This window comes from Panulirus ornatus, chromosome 29 (genome assembly GCF_036320965.1).
Source record: "Panulirus ornatus isolate Po-2019 chromosome 29, ASM3632096v1, whole genome shotgun sequence".
Lineage (NCBI taxonomy): Eukaryota > Metazoa > Arthropoda > Malacostraca > Decapoda > Palinuridae > Panulirus > Panulirus ornatus.
In genome coordinates, this window is record NC_092252.1 from 6,267,099 (window position 1) to 6,288,841 (window position 21,743).

The 21,743-nt window shown below is 40.3% G+C and overlaps 1 protein-coding gene across 4 annotated transcripts in view; it reads right to left on the minus strand.

Annotated features, from left to right (window-relative positions):
- mle (dosage compensation regulator mle) overlaps positions 1 to 21,743 on the minus strand; it is a 63,029-nt gene that overhangs the window by 14,701 nt on the left and 26,585 nt on the right. For all 4 annotated transcript variants that reach the window (XM_071679083.1, XM_071679084.1, XM_071679085.1 and 1 more), the window contains 11 exons: positions 20,265 to 20,491; positions 18,914 to 19,081; positions 15,269 to 15,466; positions 12,917 to 13,246; positions 9,902 to 10,099; positions 9,545 to 9,794; positions 6,824 to 6,918; positions 6,493 to 6,705; positions 5,571 to 5,745; positions 3,861 to 4,037; positions 69 to 259 (listed from right to left, as the gene is read on the minus strand). In XM_071679083.1, coding sequence (XP_071535184.1) covers positions 69 to 259; positions 3,861 to 4,037; positions 5,571 to 5,745; positions 6,493 to 6,705; positions 6,824 to 6,918; positions 9,545 to 9,794; positions 9,902 to 10,099; positions 12,917 to 13,246; positions 15,269 to 15,466; positions 18,914 to 19,081; positions 20,265 to 20,491 — 2,222 coding nt within the window. The remainder of the gene's footprint in view (positions 1 to 68; positions 260 to 3,860; positions 4,038 to 5,570; positions 5,746 to 6,492; positions 6,706 to 6,823; positions 6,919 to 9,544; positions 9,795 to 9,901; positions 10,100 to 12,916; positions 13,247 to 15,268; positions 15,467 to 18,913; positions 19,082 to 20,264; positions 20,492 to 21,743) is intronic.

A 21,743-nucleotide genomic window follows, 5' to 3' on the forward strand; every position in this document is an offset into this window, starting at 1 on the left:
AGCCATCGCCTTGAGGGAGTTCCTGGTGGGAACAGGCGTTAAAGATGCAGAGAGATAAAGCAACTTACCTTTGCTTCCCATGTAACGCGAAGAGTTGGCATTGAAAGTCCCTTGTAGTCACAAAAATTTATCTCAGCCTGCTCTCCTCCAACTCTAGCTTCTTCCCAAGCATTGAATGCACTGAGAGCTGCTATGTGATCACTGTATCGATTGCCAGCAAATGCGCGTTGAAATGGGCTAAGTCGTTTGTATTCTGGGGCTGTAATGAATCACAACAACAATTAGTTCATGCATCGATATGCGATTATTAATTTTCTTTACCCAAACACCAGTTTACTATTCCCAGCCATATAATATACAAACCTATTAATTTTTCACTAAAAAGCCAGTGCAAATCTGAAACTCACCTTATTTCCAGTAATAATTACATAAAAATTATGAAGAAATTGTGCAGACAGTAACACACCAAAAGCTTTATAATGAACAAGGCTTGTCACTGGAAATTTTAACATCCTGACATCAAAGAGGGGGAACCCATTTCCAGTAAGACCCAGGCGTGGATTCCAATCTAAATTGTTTGATTGCGCTCTAATCCTAAAGTTGAGAAAACTAATCAGGACAAGAATATATCAGATTTAGTTCAAACTGCAAATGAGAACCTCATTCATAATGTTGGAGAAAAGTTTGCTACTGGTGATCATCAACAAGTTTCATTTGAGATCACATTCAATACTCCATGTATTGTTGGTCAACATGACAGTTGCAAAAAACACCAAATTCTAAACTTGCATAGTTTAATGATCTTTGCACTGCTCTTGACAGACAAATCAGGGATGATAAGGTCTATGAAAAAGACATAAATACAGTATGGACAAGCTTCAGGAAAACCTTTAAGACCATAGAGTGAAAATATGTGCCAATGTATACAAGATGGTCTATTTCTAAAATGAAGCAAAGTGGGTGGCATGGTGGAACAAAAAAGTGGCCGTTATTGATGAAAGTAGATCATATGAAACTCAAGGAGACGAATAACCAACAAGATAAAATAAATTACCTAAATTGCTGTACAGAAACAAAGACTTATGCAACAAAATAAAAATCAATGTGAAGTGTAAGAATATGAAGAGAGAAGAGTGACTGGTTTCCAGTGAATGTTGGTCTGTGGCAGGGGTGTGTGATGTCCCCATGGTTGTTAAATTCTTTATGGATGGGGTGGTTAGGGAGGTAAATGCAAGAGTTTTGGAGCCAGGGGTGAGTATGTAGGTTGTTGTGGATGAGAGGGCCTGGGAAGTGAGTCATTTGTTCACCAATGATACAGCTCTAGTGGCTGAGTCATGCAAGAAACTGCAGAGGCTGGTGTCCGAGTTTGGAAAAGTGTGTGAAAGGAGAAAGCTGAGAGTAAATGAGAATAAGAGCAAGGTCATTAGGTTCAATAGGGATGAAGGACAAGTTAATTGGGATGTAAGTTTGAAAGGAGAAAAACTGGAGGAGGTGAAGGGTTTTAGATATCTGGGAGTGGACTTAGCAGCAGATGGAACCATGAAAGTGAAAGCGAGTCACAGGGTGGGGGAGGGGGTGAAGGTTATGGGAGCAATGAAGAATGTGTAGAAGGAGAGAACATTATCTCAGAGCAAAAATGGGTATGTTTGAAGGAATAGAGGTTCCAACAATGTTATGTGGTTGCAAGGTATGTGGTATAGATAGGGTTGTATGGAGGGTGGATGCGTTGGAAATGAAATGTTTTGAGGACAATATGTGGTGTGAGGGGGTTTGATAGAGTAAGTAATGTAAGGGTAAGAGAATTTATTTTATATATCTATTTATCTTTATTATACTTTGTCGCTGTCTCCCACGTTAGCGAGGTAGCGCAAGGAAACAGACAAAAGAATGGCCCAACACACCCACATACACATGTATATACCTACATGTCCACACACGCACATATACATACCTATACATCTCAACGTATACATATACATACACACACAGACATATACATATATACACATGTACATAATTCATATTGTCTGCCCTTATTCATTCCTGTCGCCACCCCTCCACACATGAAATGACAGCCCCATCCCCCCTGCATGTGCACGAGGTAGAACTGGGAAAAGACAACAAAGGCCACGTTCGTTCACATTCAGTCTCTAGCTGTCATGTATAATGCACCGAAACCACAGCTCCCTTTCCACATCCACGCCCCTCAAAACTTTCCATGGTTTACCCTAGACGCTTCACATGCCCTGGTTCAATCCACTGACAGCACGTCAACTCCGGTATACCACATCATTCAAATTCACTCTATTCCTTGCATGCCTTTCATCCTCCTGCGTGTTCAGGCCCTGATCACTCAAAATCTTTTTCACTCCATCTTTCCACCTTCAATTTGGTCACCCAATTCTTCTCCTTCCCTCCACCTCTGACACATAGATCCTCTTTGTCAATCTTACCTTGCTCATTCTCTCCATGTGACCAAACACCCTCTTCTCTTTCTCAACCACACTCTTTTTATTACCACACATCTCTCTTACCCTTTCATTACTTACTCCATCAAACCACCTCACACCACATATCGTCCCTAACATTTCATTTCTAACACATTCACCATACATGGGCCACATTTCCTAACCATATAATATTGTTGGAACTACCATTCCTTCAAACATACCCATTTTTGCTCTCCGAGATAACATTCTCTCATTACACACATTCTTCATTGCTTCCAGAACCTTTGTCCCCTAACCCAACCTTATGACTCACTTCTGCTTACATGGTTCCATTCGCTGCTAAGTGCACTCCCAAATATCTAAAACACCTCACACCCTCCAATTTTTCTCCATTCAAAAATACATCCCAACTAACAAATCCCTGAATCATGCTGAACCTAATAACCTTGTTTTTATTCACATTTACTCTGAATCTTCTTTCACACATTTTTCCAATATGTCTCCCACTTATGCAGTTTCTCACTCAAATCTGCCAACACTGTTGAATCATTAGTGAACAACTGATTCACTTCCCAGGCCCTCTCAACCCCAACAGAAATGCATACTCGCCCCTCTCCAAAACTTTTGCATTTACCTCCCTAACCACCCCATCCATAAACAAATAAAACAAACAGGGGAACATCATAACCCCTGCCACAGACCAACCTCTCTGCTTTACATGCTTAATTAAAGCTTTTCACTGCTTCTAGAAGCTTACCTCCAACACCATATATTCTTAAGACCTTCCACAAATCATCTCTATCAACCCTAACATATGCCTTCTCCAGATCCATAAATGCCACATACAAATCTATCTGTATAAGTGTTTCTCACATACATTCTTCAAAGTAAACACATCCTCTGCCACTTCTGAAACCACACAGCTCCTCCCCAATCTGATGCTCTGTACATGCCTGCACCATCTTAATCAATACCCTCCCACACAATTTTCCAAAAATACTCTACAAACTTATGCCTCTGTAGTTTGAACGCTAACCTTTATCCCCTTTGCATTTGTACAATGGCACTATACATGCCTTCTGCCAATCCTCAGGCACTTCATCATAATCCATACATACACCGAATATCCTTACCAACCAATAAACAACAAGTCACCCCATTTCTTAATAAATTCAACTGAAACACAATCCAATACTGCCACCTTGCTGGATTTCATCTTCCACGAGGCTTTCACCAAAACACTTTCCCTGACTCTCTCACTGAACACCACCCTGACCAAAACACCCTACACATGCCACTTTATCATCGACCATATTCAACAATCCTTCAAAATACTCACTTCATCATTACCTGTCATCACTTCCCCCTTCAATGATGTTCTCATCTTTTCTAGGTTTACATAATACTTACGGATAATAAAAATTTCTGGGGATGTAGAGTTGTGAGCAGCAATCGTACACAATGCATCACCACAGTAGAAAATACAACCAAGTACAACCATCTTGCCTAAACGAGGCTCCACTGGCAGTCGTGCCAAGATACGCCCCAGAGGAGTGAGTTCATCATTCTTATCTAAGCACTTCATTTCTGAAAAATTTATATGAACAAATTTAATTAATTCAAACTTAAGCTTTCTAACAATCAAATAATTACCATGATGTTTCAAGTTTAACTATTGTTCTGTGAGTTCACTGTAGGTTGGCTGAACCTTTTCCACCTTGAAAGCCTAAACAAATAATAGAAAATGTAAGTCCTTGCATGAATGCAGCCTTCACTAAGATGCCATCCTTTAAATCTAGTTCAGGGTACTTACATAGATAAGACTCTCAACAAGGCTGAAGGAATTTCACATGCCATGGTTCAGTACAATGACAGCATGTCAACCCCAGTATACCACATTGTTCCAATTCACTCTATTCCTTACATACCTCTCACCCTCCTGTATGTTCAGACCCTGATCGCTCAAAATCTTTTTCACTTCATCCTTCCACCTCAAATTTGGTCTCCCACCTCTCTTTGTTCCTTCCACCTCTGATACATATATCCTCTTTGTCTATCTTTCCTCACTCATTCTCTCCATGTGTCCAAACCATTTCAGCACACCCTCTTCTGCTCTCTCAACCACACACTTTTTATTTCCAAACATCTCTATTACTTCTCCTTGTTCCTTCCACCTCTGACACATATATCCTCTTTGTCAATCTTTCCTCACTTATTCTCTCCTTATGTCCAAATCATTTCAGCACACCCTCTTCAGCTCTCTCAACCACACTTTTTATTTCCAAACATATCTCTTATTCTTTCACTACTTACTCGATCAAACCACCTCACATCACATATTGACCTAAAACATTTCTTTTCCAACACATCCACCCTCCTCCACACAACCTTATCTATAGCCCATGCCCATACCCATTTTTCCTCTCCGAGATAATGTTCTCTCCTTCCATACATTCTTCATAGGACCCAGGACCTTCGCCCCCTACCCCACCCTGCGACTCACTTCCACTTCTATGGTTCCATCCGCTGCTAAGTCCACCAACAAATATCTCAAACAATTCACTTCCTCCAATTTTTCTCCATTCAAATTTACATCCCAATTAATTTGTCCCTCCACCCTACTGAACCTAATAATCTTGCTCTTATTCACATTTATTCTCAACTTTCTCATTTCACACACTTTTCCAAACTTGCATTTACCTCACTAACCACCCCATCCTTAAACAAATTAAACTACCACGGGGATATCACACACCCTTGCCACAGGCCAACATTCACTGGGAACCAATCACTCTCCTCTCTTCCTACTCATACACATACCTTACATCCTTGAGTGAGTAGGTAAAGAGGAGGTTGAGTGGTTCCATGTAAGGTGGGCCTGCGGCAGGGATGTATGATGTCACCATGGTCTTAGAGTGAAAGACAAGTATGCAGTATGTATGGGGTTAGGGGGCCTTGGCAGTAAGTCAGTTGGTGGGTGGGGAACAATCCTGTGCATTAATTTGATCAGTGTAACAAAATGATAACAGAAAGAAATGCAAAGTCTTCATCAAAGGTTTTCTAATATATCCTTAACAGAGGAAACTACCATTACAAAACAATGTAAACTTTGATGCTTACCTCTCAGGGTAACTTCTGCTTCAATCACAGCATCAATTGGAGGTGCTTGAATGGCCTTAGAAAGAAACTCGCCAATGGATCCAAGACGCAAAAGTTTGATAGAAAGGGCCACTTCATGTAGAGGTGTTCGAAACATCTCAGGTGTCATGTGTTCATCCAATTTTTCAAATCGTGCCTGAGAAAAGGAAAAATATCCACAAGATAATCAAACTATTTGACGGACAAATCATGACGTAACAAGTCTTCTAACTATTTTATACTTCTTAACCAATTTCCACCTCAGTAATGTAGAGTCATGAGAAAATGGACAACCATCACATTTACACATATGCACTTTCAAGATATCACAAAACCAGAGTCTACACTTTGTGTACCACAACAAAATAAATTAGGTTTGACACACTTGGCTCAATGCTATTATGTTAATGACATTCTAAATTATTTGGTTACAGGACTAGACTACTGCTACCTGTAACCAATATCTTCTGGGTTGTTATGCATCTCTTCATTCCTTTTGTTCAAATGTTTTCAGGATGGAATGAAAAAGATTTTGAGCAATCAGAACCTGAACATACAGGAGGATGAGAGGTTTGCTAGGAATGGAGTGATTTGGAATGATGTGGTATACCAGGGTCGATGTGCTGTTAATGGACTGAATAAGGGCATGTGAAACGTGTGGGTTAAATCATGGAAAGGTCTTTGGGCCCTGGATGTGGATATACCAGTGTTATGTACATAAAATAAGTCATATAATAAGTTAATCGACATGCATAATGTGTAATGTTATGAGGCTTTATTCAAACTAAAAATTTTCAAACAACCTAAAGAAATTTCAGATCAAAAGACATTATGAGTGTCTGACACCTACTAAGAAATATGAATGAACAGGCTTACATCAAAATAAAAAATTCCTTCATATTACCCGAGAGCACAAGTGGAAACAGCATCCAGCCCTAACTCTTCCAGCACGACCTTTGCGCTGTTCCAGATTAGTGCGAGAAGCCCACACTGTGGCGTAGTTAGTCATGTTGTTGTGTGTTGTGAAGAGTTTCATCTTTGCTTTACAGGAATCAATGACAAAGACAACATCATTGATGGTGATTGATGACTCAGCAATATTAGTTGCCAGAATAATCTGTAGAATAAGGAAGAATACAAAGAACCTAAACTCTGAAACATAAACCTGAATATAATAACAATAGACACCACAGATTCACAATGTTTTACGGGTTAAGACACTCGAATAACAATACCTTTCTAACGCCATCTGCAACAGAATCAAAGACTCTGCGTTGATCCTCTCGTGGAAGCTGAGAGTGTAGAGGTAATACACAATACTGACGTCCACCTGCAGAGATTAAAAAGGTACACATTAACTGTAGGAACTAATTGTGAATAATCCAAGCTCATTGCTTTCACTGAAAATTAAAGTTTGGTACCGTACATTTTCTATACCTTTCAATATTAGCCTTCTTACTAAAACTACAAATATGTCCTCACAGTGGTAACTGTTAACCTTCCTTGACCCCTGCTGTGATGATCCTTTACCCACCATGGTCATGCACATAGATTCGAATCCTGTCAGCAGCAGTTGGTGCAGTCAACTCATCTGTTTCTCTTTCCCTGTGGGTTGGTTAATAAAATGGATACCTGGCATGAAATCAAGAGAGAGAGAGAGCTAGATTGAATCATAATTTAACTGGAGATGGAAGGATAAAGTGAAATAAATTTTGAGTGATCAGGGCCTGAACATGCAGAAGGATGAAAGGCATGCATGAGGTAAAGTAAATTGCAATAATGTGGTATACTCCAGTCAATGGACTGAATCATTCATGGTAAGCCACGGAAAGGTACGAGGGGCATGGTACATTATACATGACAGATAGAGAATGGATGAGAGTTTATGTGACCATCTGTTCCTGTTGCTAACTCATGAAATGGCAACTGGAAAAAAAAAAAAAATAAAATAAAATACTTCCCATGTACTCCATGCGTGTCGTAATAGGCAACTTAAAGGGGCAAGACAAAGGGGCTGGAAATCCTCCCTTCCACTTTTACCTTTCCAAAAGAAGGAACAGAGAAGGGGGCCAAGTGAGGAGCTTTCCCCTAAAGGCTGTCATATGTTTTTGAAGGCTACCTCACTAGCCCGTGAAATATTATTTTTCTTTTTTATCATACTTGATCACCATTTACCACATAAGCAAGGTAGTGCCCAGAAACAGATGAAGAATGGCAAATCCACTCGTATACTTTCTTTCTTTCATACATACCCTCCATCTCCTGTGTTAGTGAGGTAGCAGTTAGAACAGAGGACTGAGCCTTAGAGGGAATGTCCTCACTTGGCCCCCTTCTCTCTGTTTCTTCTTTTGGAAATTTGTCATTATTATTTTCATTATAATACTTTGTCGCTGTCTCCCGTGTTAGTGAGGAAGAGCACGGAGACAGACAAAAGAATGGCCCAACCCACCCACATACACATGTATACACATAAACGCCCACACATGCACATATACATACCTATACATTTCAATGTATACATACATATACATACAGAGACATATACATATATACACATGCACATATTCATACATGCTGCATTCATCCATTCCCGCCGCCACCCCACCAAAAAATGAAATGACACCCCCCTTCCACTGCACACGTGCGAGGTAGTGGTAGGAAAGGACAACAAAAGCCACATTCGTTCACACTCAGCCTCTAGCTGTCATGCGTATTACACCAAAACCACAGCTCCCTTTCCTCATCCAGGTGCCACAAAACTTTCCATGGTTTACCCCAAACGCTTCACATGCCCTGGTTCAATCCACTGACACTATGTCGACCCCAGTATACCACATCGTTCCAATTCACTCTATTCCTTGCACACCTTTCACCCTCCTGTATGTTCAGCCCGGATCACTCAAAATCTTTTTCACTCCATCCTTCCACCTCCAATTTGGTCTCCCACTTCTCATTCCCTCCACCTCTGACACATATATCCTCTTTGTCAATCTTTCCTCACTCATTCTCTCCATTTGACCAAACCATCTCAATACACCCTCTTCTGCTCTCTCAACCACACTCTTTTATTACCACACATCTCTCTTATCCTTTCATTACTTACTTGATCAAACCACCTCACACCACATACTGTCCTCAAACATCTCATTTCCAACACATCCACCCTCCTCCATACAACCCTATCTATCGCTCATGCCTCACAACCATATAACATTGTTGGAACCACTATTCCTTCAAACACCCATTTTTGCCCATATACACATACAGACATACATATGTATACACATGTACATAATCATACTTGCTTGCCTTCATCCATTCCTGTCGCTACCCAGTCCCACAGGAAAAAGCATCATTACCCCTTGCTTCATTGAGGGGCAGCGAAAAAAAATCTATACGTTTAATTTTCTTTCAAACATATGCTCAATTTCCTGCATTAGCAAGATACAATGAAAAACAGATCAGTGAGCCTTAAAGGGAAAATCCTCATTTGATCTCTATTCCTTCTCTAGATGAAAAAAAAATCCTCATTTGATCTCCTCTATTCCATCTTTTGGATAAGTAAAAATTCGCTCTATTCCTTGCACACCTTTCATCCTCCTGCATATTCAGGCCCTGATCGCTCAAAGCCTTTTTCACCCCATCCTTCCATCTCCATTCTAGTCTCCCAGTTCTCCTTGATACCTCCACTTCTAACATATATATCCTCTTTGTCAACCTTTCCTTGATCAATCTCTCTCTAAATGTCCAAACCATTTCAACACATCCTCAGCTCTCTCAACACATTCTTTTTATTTCTATTACCAAAATCTTTCTTACTTTTCTATCGCTTTCTTGATCAAACCACCTCACACCACATAATGTCCCCAAACATTTCATTTCTAACACATTCACCCTCCTCCACACAACCCTATCTAGACCAATATAACAGTAGGTGCAACATTACCAAAACATACCAAAGATAGGATGTTGATTAAGGTGTCGCATCAAGGCAAAGATGATATTCCAGCCTGGCAGAAATATCAGAACAGCTCCAGGTGTGCTGAGGGTCTCTATATACTTCAGCAGAGCCTCCACTAACTCAAAGCTCAGATCTTTCTCATTCATCATGGCCAGGGAATTTTTTGTGAGTGCTGAATAGTTACTAGACTGAACAACATTCAGATTTTCCTCTGGTTCATCTCCAGGCATCTCTTCATCTTTGTCCTAAAAAATCAAATCTAATGAAGCTTAAGCCATTATCCTGTCACCATAGTAGAACCATTAATATAAACAATATATAGCAAATCAGTTTTTATTACAATCACACTGACCTTCTTGTTTCGTTTTCTGGCATCTGGAGGAGGTGTAAATTTGGTTAGTTCAATACAGTCTTCTAGGAAATATTCCTGTACAGGGAAGGATCGTCCTGGAATTTCAATTATAACCGGATTGGAGAAATACTCTGAGAAGAGTGAAATGTCTATGGTAGCAGACATAAGAATGAGGCGAAGATCTGGGAAAGCACGCACCTGTTAACAAATACAAAAACATTAAATTTGATGATTAAACTATACTACAAATTCAAGGGATACACAAATACTATCTATCTTATCAACAGAGAAGGCAAGGGGAAAAATAGTATTTCAGTTAATAAAAGACCGGATAGTTATGTTTCTCCAAAATGTTCAAGCATATAAATTTGCTGTGTTCTTTTCCTTCCCTCCTTTTACAATCACTCATCGAAAAGAATGGAACAAATAACATAACTATACAAAATGAATACCACTGCCCATTCAAAAGGAAACAATAATAGGTACCTCTTCCCAGCTCAACCTACTTTCAATACCTTTTTTAGGATGCAAGATTGAGGCATATTGTACAAAACTATGACAAATGTAGAAAAAAACAGTCCAGCTTCACAAGACCAAGAAATTTCTTTGGATCTGTATTTACCTAATTCTATCAAATATCATATTCAGAAAATTTATATATCTAAACAACAAACAACTGTCTAAAATGTCAAGGATGTAAGATATTTTTATGCTCATTTGCCCTTAGCCACTTTCTCTGGGTTTCTGCCAGGAAAAGACACCTGAACTTTTAAAAAAATATTCTTACTAGGTGAAGGTTTTGAGAACACTCTAGTGTGTGTGGATTGAGAGGTGACTATGTGGGAGGGCAATGAAGGTGTAAGCATTTCTGGGGAGATACTTATCGGGCAGGCCAAAGTTTTTCAGAGAACTAAAGCTAGACTATGACTGTGCATATTCACAATGATGGTTACATAAGTTTAAGTGGAGACACGGAATTTCAGTATATAGTGTGCACAGTGAAAAACGTAGTACTGACAAGATATCTTTATGCTCATTTGCCCTCAGCCACTTTCTCTGGGTTTCTGCCAGGAAAAGACACCTGAACTTTTAAAAAAATATTCTTACTGGGTGAAGGTTTTGAGAACACTCTAATGTGTGTGGATTGAGAGGTAACTATGTGGGAGGGCAAAGAAGGTGAAAGCATTTCTGGGGAGATACTTATTAAGCAGGCCAAAGTTTTTCAGAGAACTAAAGCTAGACTATGACAGTGCATATTCACAATGATGGTTACATAAATTTAAGTGGAGACATGGAATTTCAGTATATAGTGTGCACAGTGAAAAACGTAGTACTGACAAGCATGTACATTCATATTAAAAGAAATTATAAAAACTCCAGTTGCATACAAAACAACCAACTTCAATATGTACAGGGTGAGAAAGTGCGTACAAGCCAGCTCCTTGGCTGGGACTGATGCAGCGTGGGGAGGCTGCCTTGATGTAATGATGAAACAACCATAATAACAATAGTCGACCAAAGCCAACTACCAACCCATGGTCGTTCGTTATACTAACTACTCATCACAAAGCTGTGACAAAGTTTGTGGATAAATTTGCACAGTTAGTGGTGGAGAAAACCTAGCTCCAGAACAGGTGTATAGTGCTGAGGAATCTGCCCTGTCTTGGCACCATATGCCATGAAAAACCCTTGCACAAGATACTGCAGTCTCCATTTGAAGGTACTTCTAATGTAACAATAAAAACCTTGTTTGGAAGCATTAATGGTTGTATTATTTCCTGTTTTAAGCTTTGTTCTTCCTTTGATAACACAGCAACATGTATATGGAATGATCTGGTAAAAACCCACATATTCCCTACATGTTGCATACGGTGACTAAAAGGGGTGGAAACAGGAGGATGTAAATCCTTCCCTCCTATTTTACTTTTCCAAAAGAAGTTAAACCGATGCAGGCTAAGTAAGGATATTTCCCTCTGAGGCTCAGTCATTTGTTCTTGATACCTCGCTAATGTGACAAATGGCAAATTTTTTTTTATACATATTTACCATTTCCCGTGTTAGTGAGGTAGCGTTAAGAAAAGAGGATTGAGCCTTCAAGGGAACATACTCACTTGGCCCCCTTCTCTGTTCCTTCTTTTGGAAAATCAAAAAAATGGGAAGGGAGGATTTCCAGCCCCCCCCACGCTCCCTCCCCTTTTGGTCGCCTTTTACGACATGCAGAGAATACATGGGAAGTATTCTTTCTCTTCTTATGTGGGAAATGGCAAATATATAAGAAAAAAAAAAATTTTCATTTACTTTTTTTTATTATACTTTGTCACTGGAAAATAGACGAAACAGACGAAAGAACGGCCCAACCCGCCCACATACACATATATATACATACACGTCCACACACGCACATATACATACCTATACACCTCAACATATACATATATATACACACAGACATATATATATACACATGTACATAATTCATAATGTATGCCCTAATTCATTCCATCGCCGCCCTGCCACACATGAAATGACAGCCCCTTCCCCCCGCATGTGCGCGAGGTAGCGCTAAGAAAAGACAACAAAGGCCACATTTGTTCACACTCAATCTCTAGCTGTCATGTATAATGCACCGAAACCACAGCTCCCTTTCCACATCCAGGCCCCACAAAACTTTCCATGGTTTACCCCAGACGCTTCACATGCCCTGGTTCAATCCATTGACAGCATGTACTTCTGGTACACACAATAAATGTGCAAAGCAAATGTCTCAGATGTCTAAGTTTTAATAACATTACAGGTGATATTCCACCAAGTAAAATTTGGATAGGAATAAGAACCCACCAAACACAGTGGTTATTGAAACCATATAAAAAAGTTTACTTAGGAGTATATGTAATATGGATACAAAATAAGCATGAAATTAAAATACAGTGATGTTTGGGTGGATAAAGCATAAGTCTCCTTCCTATGTAGCATGGTATTTCAGAAAACTAATGACACAGAAAACAAAAAACTCACCATATCACGTAGCACGATAAGGACAAAATCTGTATTGATGTCCCTTTCATGAATCTCATCAACAATCACATGAGAAACACCTCTTAGCCCAGCTTCTAACTTCCTCAACAGAACTCCAACTGTGCAAAACAATATACCTCCGTAAGATCTTGGCAATACTGACTCAAACCGTACAGAGTAACCAACACTCTGACCAAGCTCTTCTCCTCGTTCACAGGCAACCCGATCAGCAACAGACACAGCAGATATACGGCGTGGTTGTGTGACAACAATATTGCAGAAGCCTCCTGATTCTGACTGAATGTAGTCATTCAGGATGAACTGACAAACCTGTAAAATATAACATTTTGTATTCAAATGACTACATTGTCTTATGTGGAATTATAGTCTATTAGTTCCTAATTCTAAGATAGGTTGTTCTGCTCTTGCTTCATAATAACATGTAAAAATTCAATGGCTGTCAATTCCATCAACCAAAGCACTCAGATGTCACCTTATTTTCTCTATCTTTATGTTTTCCTTATTTCTGTTTTCCTCCATATATATGTTGGTAAACTTTATGGCCATGTAACATTAAATCAGTTCATCTACATTATTTGTTACATAGCAAAGTTAAAAGCTTTCATTTCAGTGATTCAGAGTGGGCATAAAAAATGAAGAGTATACAACATTCATGGATTTACAAAAAAAAAAAAGTATCCATGATTATTGGTAAAATCTCATTAGAAGCGACTCTAAATGTGTACATGAAATACTTCTGAATACTGTTAAGTTTTTATACTGAATGTAGAGCACTAGTAAGGGGTTTGAAATAAATGCAGTTTGAACGTGGTCATTTATTGTTTCTGTGGACAGGTTAATAATACCTAAGAGGACAATGACAAAAGGTGATACTGTGACAATGTGGGGAGTGGAGGCTGGGTCAGGGATGGCCATACAGGGATTGATTGTTGGAAAGAGGAAGGGCTGTAAAGCGACTGGTGATCTTGGGAAAGGAGGGCCATGCACTGGATGGGGATCTGGAAAGGGAAGGGAAATGCAAGGAAAAGCGGGTCTGTGGAGTGGAGAACTGTGCAGGGAGTCAAAGGCTTGGTTGAGGGAATAGCAGTGCAAGGGATGGAGGTTGGGGAAAGGGAGGACTGGACCGGGAGTGGGAATTGGGTGAAGGAGGGCCATGCAGAGGAGGTCATGAAAGAGAAGGAAGCTAGTGCAGGAGGTCAGTTAAGGGAAGGTAATACTGAGAGTGGAGGGTCTGTGGAGTGCAAGGACTTGCAGGACGTCAGGTAAGGGAGGGCTATAGCTGACAGTGGGTGTCTGGAGTGGAGGGCCATGCAGGGGGTGGGGTCGGAGAGTAGAGAGCCCAGCAAGGAGTGGGGGTAATTAGCGATCAGCAGGACTTGTTGGGAATGGAGGTTGATGGAGTGGAAGGCCATGCATGGGGAGGGGTGGGGAAGGGAAGGGCAGGGAAGGCTAGTTCAAAGGGTAGGGGGTCAAGAGATGGGTGAGCTGTGCAAGGAGTTGGGGTTGGGGAATGGGAGGGACATGCACGAGGTGGGGATCATATAAGGAAGGAAGTGTTTGTGTGAAGTATGTCAACCAATTAAAGCATCCAAAATGCCTGAAGCTTTGAAGGTCAGAGGCCTCCTGTGCTAGGTATCCTTCTAATTTTCCTGCACTCAAAAGTTTGCATACTTCGCATACTCCAGCAACATAAAGCACAAAACATATCATTTACCGCACAGAGTGTCCACAAAAAAGCCTTGTCCGCCCAACAAATGATCTAACAGGCGATACACACCTATGGTTTATGGTGGCTTCAAGTATATGATGCTCTTATGGAGAATTCATCATACATCTGGTGTTTCTAATGGTGTCAGCAAAAGCTACCTGCCATAGCAACAATGTTCTATCTTTACTCCTCAAAGATAACAATATATATTTAAAGAATTTCTCTTCAAGGTGCTGCATTTCTTCCATCTATGCTTCAAGATGGCTAGCTCCAACTTTTCTGAGGAGGAGAAAGTCTGAATTTTCACCTGGAAGCAAGAAAATGTGGATGCATGAGAATTCAAGGCACACTAGACACTCAGAACGTACACTCAGGCAGTTGCTTCCTCCAACTCCTCATCGGTGCCTAGCCTCACTCAGGTCAAGACCCTGTGGAACCAAAACATGGACTTAGAATATTTCAAGAATCTGGCCTGTTCCATGCCCAGACATCTGCAGATGGTAATCAAGGCCAAAGGAGAGATGACACAGTAAAAACATGCAATTGTGACAATGCCTCTGAAAACATATGGGAGGAAGAGGATTTTTTTCGTGCACATTGTAACAAATTGGATCAACTCTTACCTGAGTTGTCTTTCCACATCCAGTGTTACCCCTAATGATGGTAACTGGGTTCTCATAAACTGCAGTCATTATCTCTTGCTTCATGTTGAAAACTGGCAGCTGAGACCTCTGTCGATTTATTGATTGAAGCATCTGGTCACTTTGTAGGCGGTCCTGGTAGTTTCTTAGCAAGTCAGCACTGATTTGATCCAAAGTAAGCTGAGTAGAGGAATGCAAAACGTCAATCAACAAACAAGTGTCTCAAATACAAAATCAATTACTGTATATGCATGACACCCTTCAAGCACTTTAAGAGTAATTACAATTGAAAAATTTCTGCGATTCCAACAATGTTATATGGTTGCAAGGCATGGGCTATACATAGAGTTGTGCGGAGGTGGGTGGATGTGCTGGAAATTAGATGTTTGAGGACAATATGTGGTGTGAGGTGGTTTGATCGAGTAAGTAATTGGTAAGAGAGATGTGTAGGGTAATAAAAAGAGTGTAGTTGAGACAGCAGAGTGTGTTTTGAAATGGTTTGGTCCCATGGAGAGAATGAGTGAGGAAAGATTGACAAAGAGGATATATGTGTCAGAGGTGGAGGGAACGAGAAGTGGGAGACCAAATTGGAGGTGGAAAGATGGAGTGAAAAAGACTTTGAGTAATCAGGGCCTGAACATGCAGGAGGGTGAAAGGCGTGCAAGGAATAGAGTGAACTGGAACGATATGGTATATCAGGGTTGACATGCTGTCAATAGATTGAACCAGGGCATGTGAAGCATCTGGGGTAAACCACAGAAAATTTTGTAGGGCCTGGATGTGGAAAGGGAGCTGTTTTGGTGCATTATACATGACAGCTAGAGACTGAGTGTGAGCGAATGTGGCCTTTGTTGTCTTTTCCTAGCACTACCTCGTGCACATTCGGGGGAGGGGGTTTTCAATTCATGTGTGGCGGGGTGGCGACGGGAATAAATAAGGGCAGACAGTATGAATTATGTACATGTGTATATATATGTATATGTCTGTGTGTGTATATATATGTATATGTTGGGATGTATAGGTATATGTGCGTGTGTGGATGTGTATATATATATACATGTGTATGTGTGTGGGTTGGGCCATTCTTTCGTCTGTTTCCTTGCGCTACCTCGCTAACGCGGGAGACAGCGACAAGTATAATATAATAATAATATACATTAAGGATAAACTTTTTTTTCTAACTGCCTTTCCAACCTGGGCAGGGTAACACAAGAAACAAATAAAAAACCTTAATTGCAGACAAAATACAAAAATTCAGAAGGCTGCATGATACAAGAGTGTTCTAGAGTTGTGGCCCCACGAGTATAAAACTCCCACCCCATACAATACAAATATGCAATTACACATTTAATCTCTAGTTGTAATGTGTGATGTGTCAAAAGGAAGGGTAATGGAAAGGTTGAAGTCATGTACAAAGTATCAGACTGGGAAGGAGCAGTGTGCTTTTAAAAGTGGTAAAGGATGTGCGGATCAGGTGTTTGCATTTAAGAATGTAAGAGAAATACTTACGAGAAATAGATGGATTTGTAGGTGGCATTCATGGACTTGATGAAAGCATATGACAGGTATGACAGAGATGTATTGTGGTAGGTCTTAAGAATACTAAGTGTGGGTAGAAAGCTGCTGGAAGCAATGAGATTTGTGTATGAGTAACAAGAGAGAAGAGTGAATGGTTCCAAGTGAAGGTTGGTCTTCGACAGGGGTGCGTGATGTCACCATGGCTGTTCAATTTGGGTTGGTGAGGAAAGTATATGAATGAGTCGTGAAGAGGAGGGAAAGCATGCATTCTCTGGGGGATGAGGGCACCTGAGAAGTGAATCATGGGCCTGAACATACGGGAAGGTGAAAGGCGAGCACAGGATAGAGTGGACTGGAATGATGTGATATACTGGGGCCTATGTGCTGTCAGTGAATTGAACCAAGGAATGTGAACTGTCAAGGGTAAACCATGGAGATCTGTGGGGTTTGGTTGTGGAAAGGAAGCTGAAGTTTCACTGCATTACACATGACTGCTAGAAAATGGATGTCAGAGGGTGCGGCCCTTCTTCATCTGTTCCTGGTACTAGCTGTAAATATGGGATTCAGCAATCAAGTATGAAACAGACAAAAAAAAGGCCATATCTGCTCACACTCAGTCTCTAGCTGTCATGTGTAATGCATCGAAACCACAACCAGGCCCCACATACCTTTCCATTATTTACCCCAGACATTTCACATGCCCTGTTTCAGTCCACTGATAGCATGTTGACCCCAGTATACCACATTGTTCCAATTCACTCTACCTAATGCAAGCCTTTCACCCCCCTGCATCTTCAGGCCTCAATCACTCAAAATCTTTTTCACTCCATCCTTCTACCTCCAATTTGGTCTCTCGCTTCTCCTTGTTCCCTCCACCTTTGACAAACATGTCCTCTTTGTCAACTTTTCCTCACTCATTCTTTCCATATGTCCAAACCATTTCGACACACCCTCTTCTCCTCTCTTAACCACACTCTTTTTATTACCACACATCTCTCTTACTCTTTCATTACTTGATCAAACCACCTAACATCACATACTGTCCTCATGCATTTTATTTCCAACAAATCCACCTTCCTCCATACAACCCTATCTATAGCCCATGCCTCACAACATACAATATTGCTGGAACACCTATTCCTTCTGACATACCCCTTTTTGCTATCTGAGAACGTTCTCTTTCTACACATTCTTCATTGCTTCCAGAACCTTTGACCCCCTCTACCATCCTATGATTCACTTCAGCTTCCATTTGCTGAAAATGCACTACCAGATATCTAAAATACTTCTCTCCCTTGAACCCCTTCCCTCCTGTTTTACTTCTCCAAAGGAACAGAGGAGGGGGCCAACTGAGGATTTTTCCCTCAAAGGCTCAGTCATCTGTTCTTTACACTAACTCTAATGCAGGAAATGGCAAATATGTATCTCCCCTGATGCTGTGATGATTACACAAAAGTGCACTTGGGAACTTATCGTGTTTCATTTTCCTGTGAAATAACTGCATATACTAGATCAGGAGGTCAAGAGGGAGGTGCAGGGGTTGAAAAAGAGGGCAAATGAGGGTTGGGGTGAGTGATTATTAGTCACCTTCAGGTAGATGGAAGGAGGTTAATGGTGTGACAAAATAAATAAATGAGAAATCAGAGAAAGGGCGTGAAACAAAATGCATACATTTAAAACTACATGAATCACCTGCCTTTTTACTTTTTATGTCTAGAAAGCTCTGGTTATACATGACAACACAAACACACTCTATTTCCCATCAGGTGAAAAAAGAAGGGCAAAACCAAACTGCTAAAGCATTACCTGATTTATATAAAGACATACAACATGAAGCTGGTGGCAATATTTCTCCTGAACCACAGAAGATGCAACAGGCTATTTGACTATCCACATCAATTATTTTCAACCCATACCTTACTGTCCAGTAATCATTAGATTCTTTCATTAATCCAGAAGATTATGGTAAACTTAACATATGTTGATAAACTGATGAGCAGAAAAATATGCTTGAAAGGTCAGTGATAGTAAATAAAATCTAGTTTGCCAAAGATTCACTTGGGATATGAAATTAACAATTATGTGGGCAAAAGCTCTAAAAATACATACTGAAGCTAAAGGTCCTTGATCTAAGTTACAAGCTGTCCATGGGTTCCAGTTTGGTTGAGGTGGAGACCAAGAAACTGTTCCACCACTATACTGTGGTGTGTCTTGGGTGTCAAATTCAGCAAGTTTCACATCTGTGATCAGACTGACAGGTTGTGAAGGATCATTCCCCTAGAAAATATAAAGATTATTACATGTATCACCTTATTTCAAAGAATTAAGGAAAAGCATTGTTATAAATACTAAGAGCTCAATTTTCCTTACATTAAAAATTAGATTATATTTCTCACCCAGTTTAAAAAATAACATAGACAATAATAATCCATACATATTTCCTAAGTATCTTTTTTATTATACTTTGTTGCTGTCTCCTGCACTAGCAAGGTAGCACAAGGAAACAGATGAAAGAATGGCCCTACCCACCCACATAAACATGTATATACATACACGTCCACACATGCACATATACATACCAATACATTTCAACGTATACATACATACATACACAGACATACACATATATACACATGCACATAATTCATACTTGCTGCCTCTATTCATTCCTGTCACCACCCCGTCACACATGAAATGACAACCCCCTACCCCACGCATGCAAGGTAGTGCTAGGAAAAGACAACAAAGGCCCCATTCATTCACACTCAGTCTCTAGCTGTCATGTATAATGCACCGAAACCACAGCTCCCTTTCCACATTCAGGCCCCACAAAGCTTTCCATGGTTTACCCCAGATGCTTCACATGCCCTGGTTCAATCCATTGATAGCACGTCGACCCCAGTATACCACATCGTTCCAATTCACTCTATTCCTTGCATGCCTTTCACCCTCCTGCATGTTCAGGCCCCGATCGCTTAAAATCTTTTTCACTCCATCCTTTCACCTCCAATTTGGTCTCTCACTTCTCCTCGTTCCCTCCACCTCTGACACATATATCCTCTTTGTCAATCTTTCCTATGTATCATGAACAAATACGTTTCCATATGAAATCTTACAATCAGCATGCATATGCATCCAACAGATATCTTTAAAAAAGGCAGGGAAATCAGACCGGAGATGCAGGGAAAACAGGTTAACAAACACAAGAAAACTAAAGTAGTATATTTTTTCTATAAACTGAACTTATAATCTGATACAGATTTCATTAAGGGAATGTACCTAAACAAACCAATTGTGACCAGATCCGTGAAATATGAAAAGATCAAGGGAGACAAGTGAATGTTAAAAGGTTCAGTCTAAACAACTTTATGCAAGAAAATGTTTGAAGGGATTGCCTGCAGTGTTATAGATAATGGAATCAGATAAACAATGTAAACTTTAAATGAACATTTATACTTACTGGATCAACTGGCTCAATTCCTGTAGCCCTAATCACAGACTCCACTTGAGTTTTAAGTTCAGGTGCTAGGGATACTTCGTATGGTTTGAGTTGTTCACTTTCTTTCTTCTTAAGTGTTCCAGAAAATGCTTCAATTACATTCAAGTGATAAAGCTGTCGAACAAGTGACAAGGCACAACTCTTACTAGCAGCTTGTTTATTGGATCCAGTTTCTCGTCCATATATGTCTGCCAATCAAACATGAAATAAAGATAATCTAAGAGCAAAGAAAACATACTCTAAAATGAATAAATTCTATTATCATTATTATATCTGATAGCCGTCTCCTGCATCAGCAAGGCAGTGCCAAGAAACAGACAAAGAAAGACTTCCACTTACATAAACACATATATACACATAAGCCCATACATATACATATACATACACAGCCATATATATATCTTTCATACTATTCACCATTTCCTCCGTTGACGAGGTAGCATTAAGAACTAAGGACTGGGCCTTTGAGGGAATATCCTCACCTGGCCCCCTTCTCTGTTCCATCTTTTGGGAAAAAAAAAAAAAAAAAAAAAAAAAAAAACGAGAGGGGAGGATTTCCAGCCCCCCAGTCCCTTCCCTTTTAGTCGCCTTCTACAACACACACAACACACAGGGAATACATGGAAAGTATTCTTTCTCCCCTATCCCCCTATACACATATATATATTCATACTCTCTTGCCTTCATCCATTCCCGGTGCCACCCCAACCCATAGGAAACGGCATTTCTATGCCCTGCATCAGCAAGGTAACACCAGGAAAACAGACAAAACAGCCACATTCGTTCACACTCTAGCTGTCATCTGTAATACAGAGAAACCACAGCTCCCTATACACATCCAGGCCCCACAAACCTTTTCATGGTTTACTCCAGGTGTTTCACATGCCCTGGTTCAGTTCATTGACATCACATCGACCCTGGTACACCACATTGTTCCAATTAACCCTATTCCTTGCACACCTCTCACCCTCCTGCAGGTTCAGGCTCCGATTGCTCAAAATCTTTTTCACTCCATCCTTCCACCTCCAATTTGTTCTCCTGCTTCTCCTTGTTCCCTCAACTTCTGTCCAAACCATTTCAACACACCCTCTTCTGCTCTCTCAACCACAAACTTTATTACCACACATTTCTCTTACCCTTTCATTACTTACTTGATCAAACCACCTTACACCACATATTGCCCTCAAACATTTCATTTCCAACACATCCACCCTCCTCTGTACAACCCTGTTTCTAAAAGTGGAAACAGAAAAAGAAGTCAGGCAGGGAGTGCTCATCCTCCTTGAAGGCTCTGATTGGGCTGTCTGAATGCGTTTGGATGTAACCAAGATGAGAAGAAAGGAGAGATAGGTAGTATGTTTGAGGAAAGAAACCTCGATGTTTTGGCTCTAAGTAAAATGAAGCTCATGGGTTAAAGGGAAGAGTAGTTTGGGAAAGTTT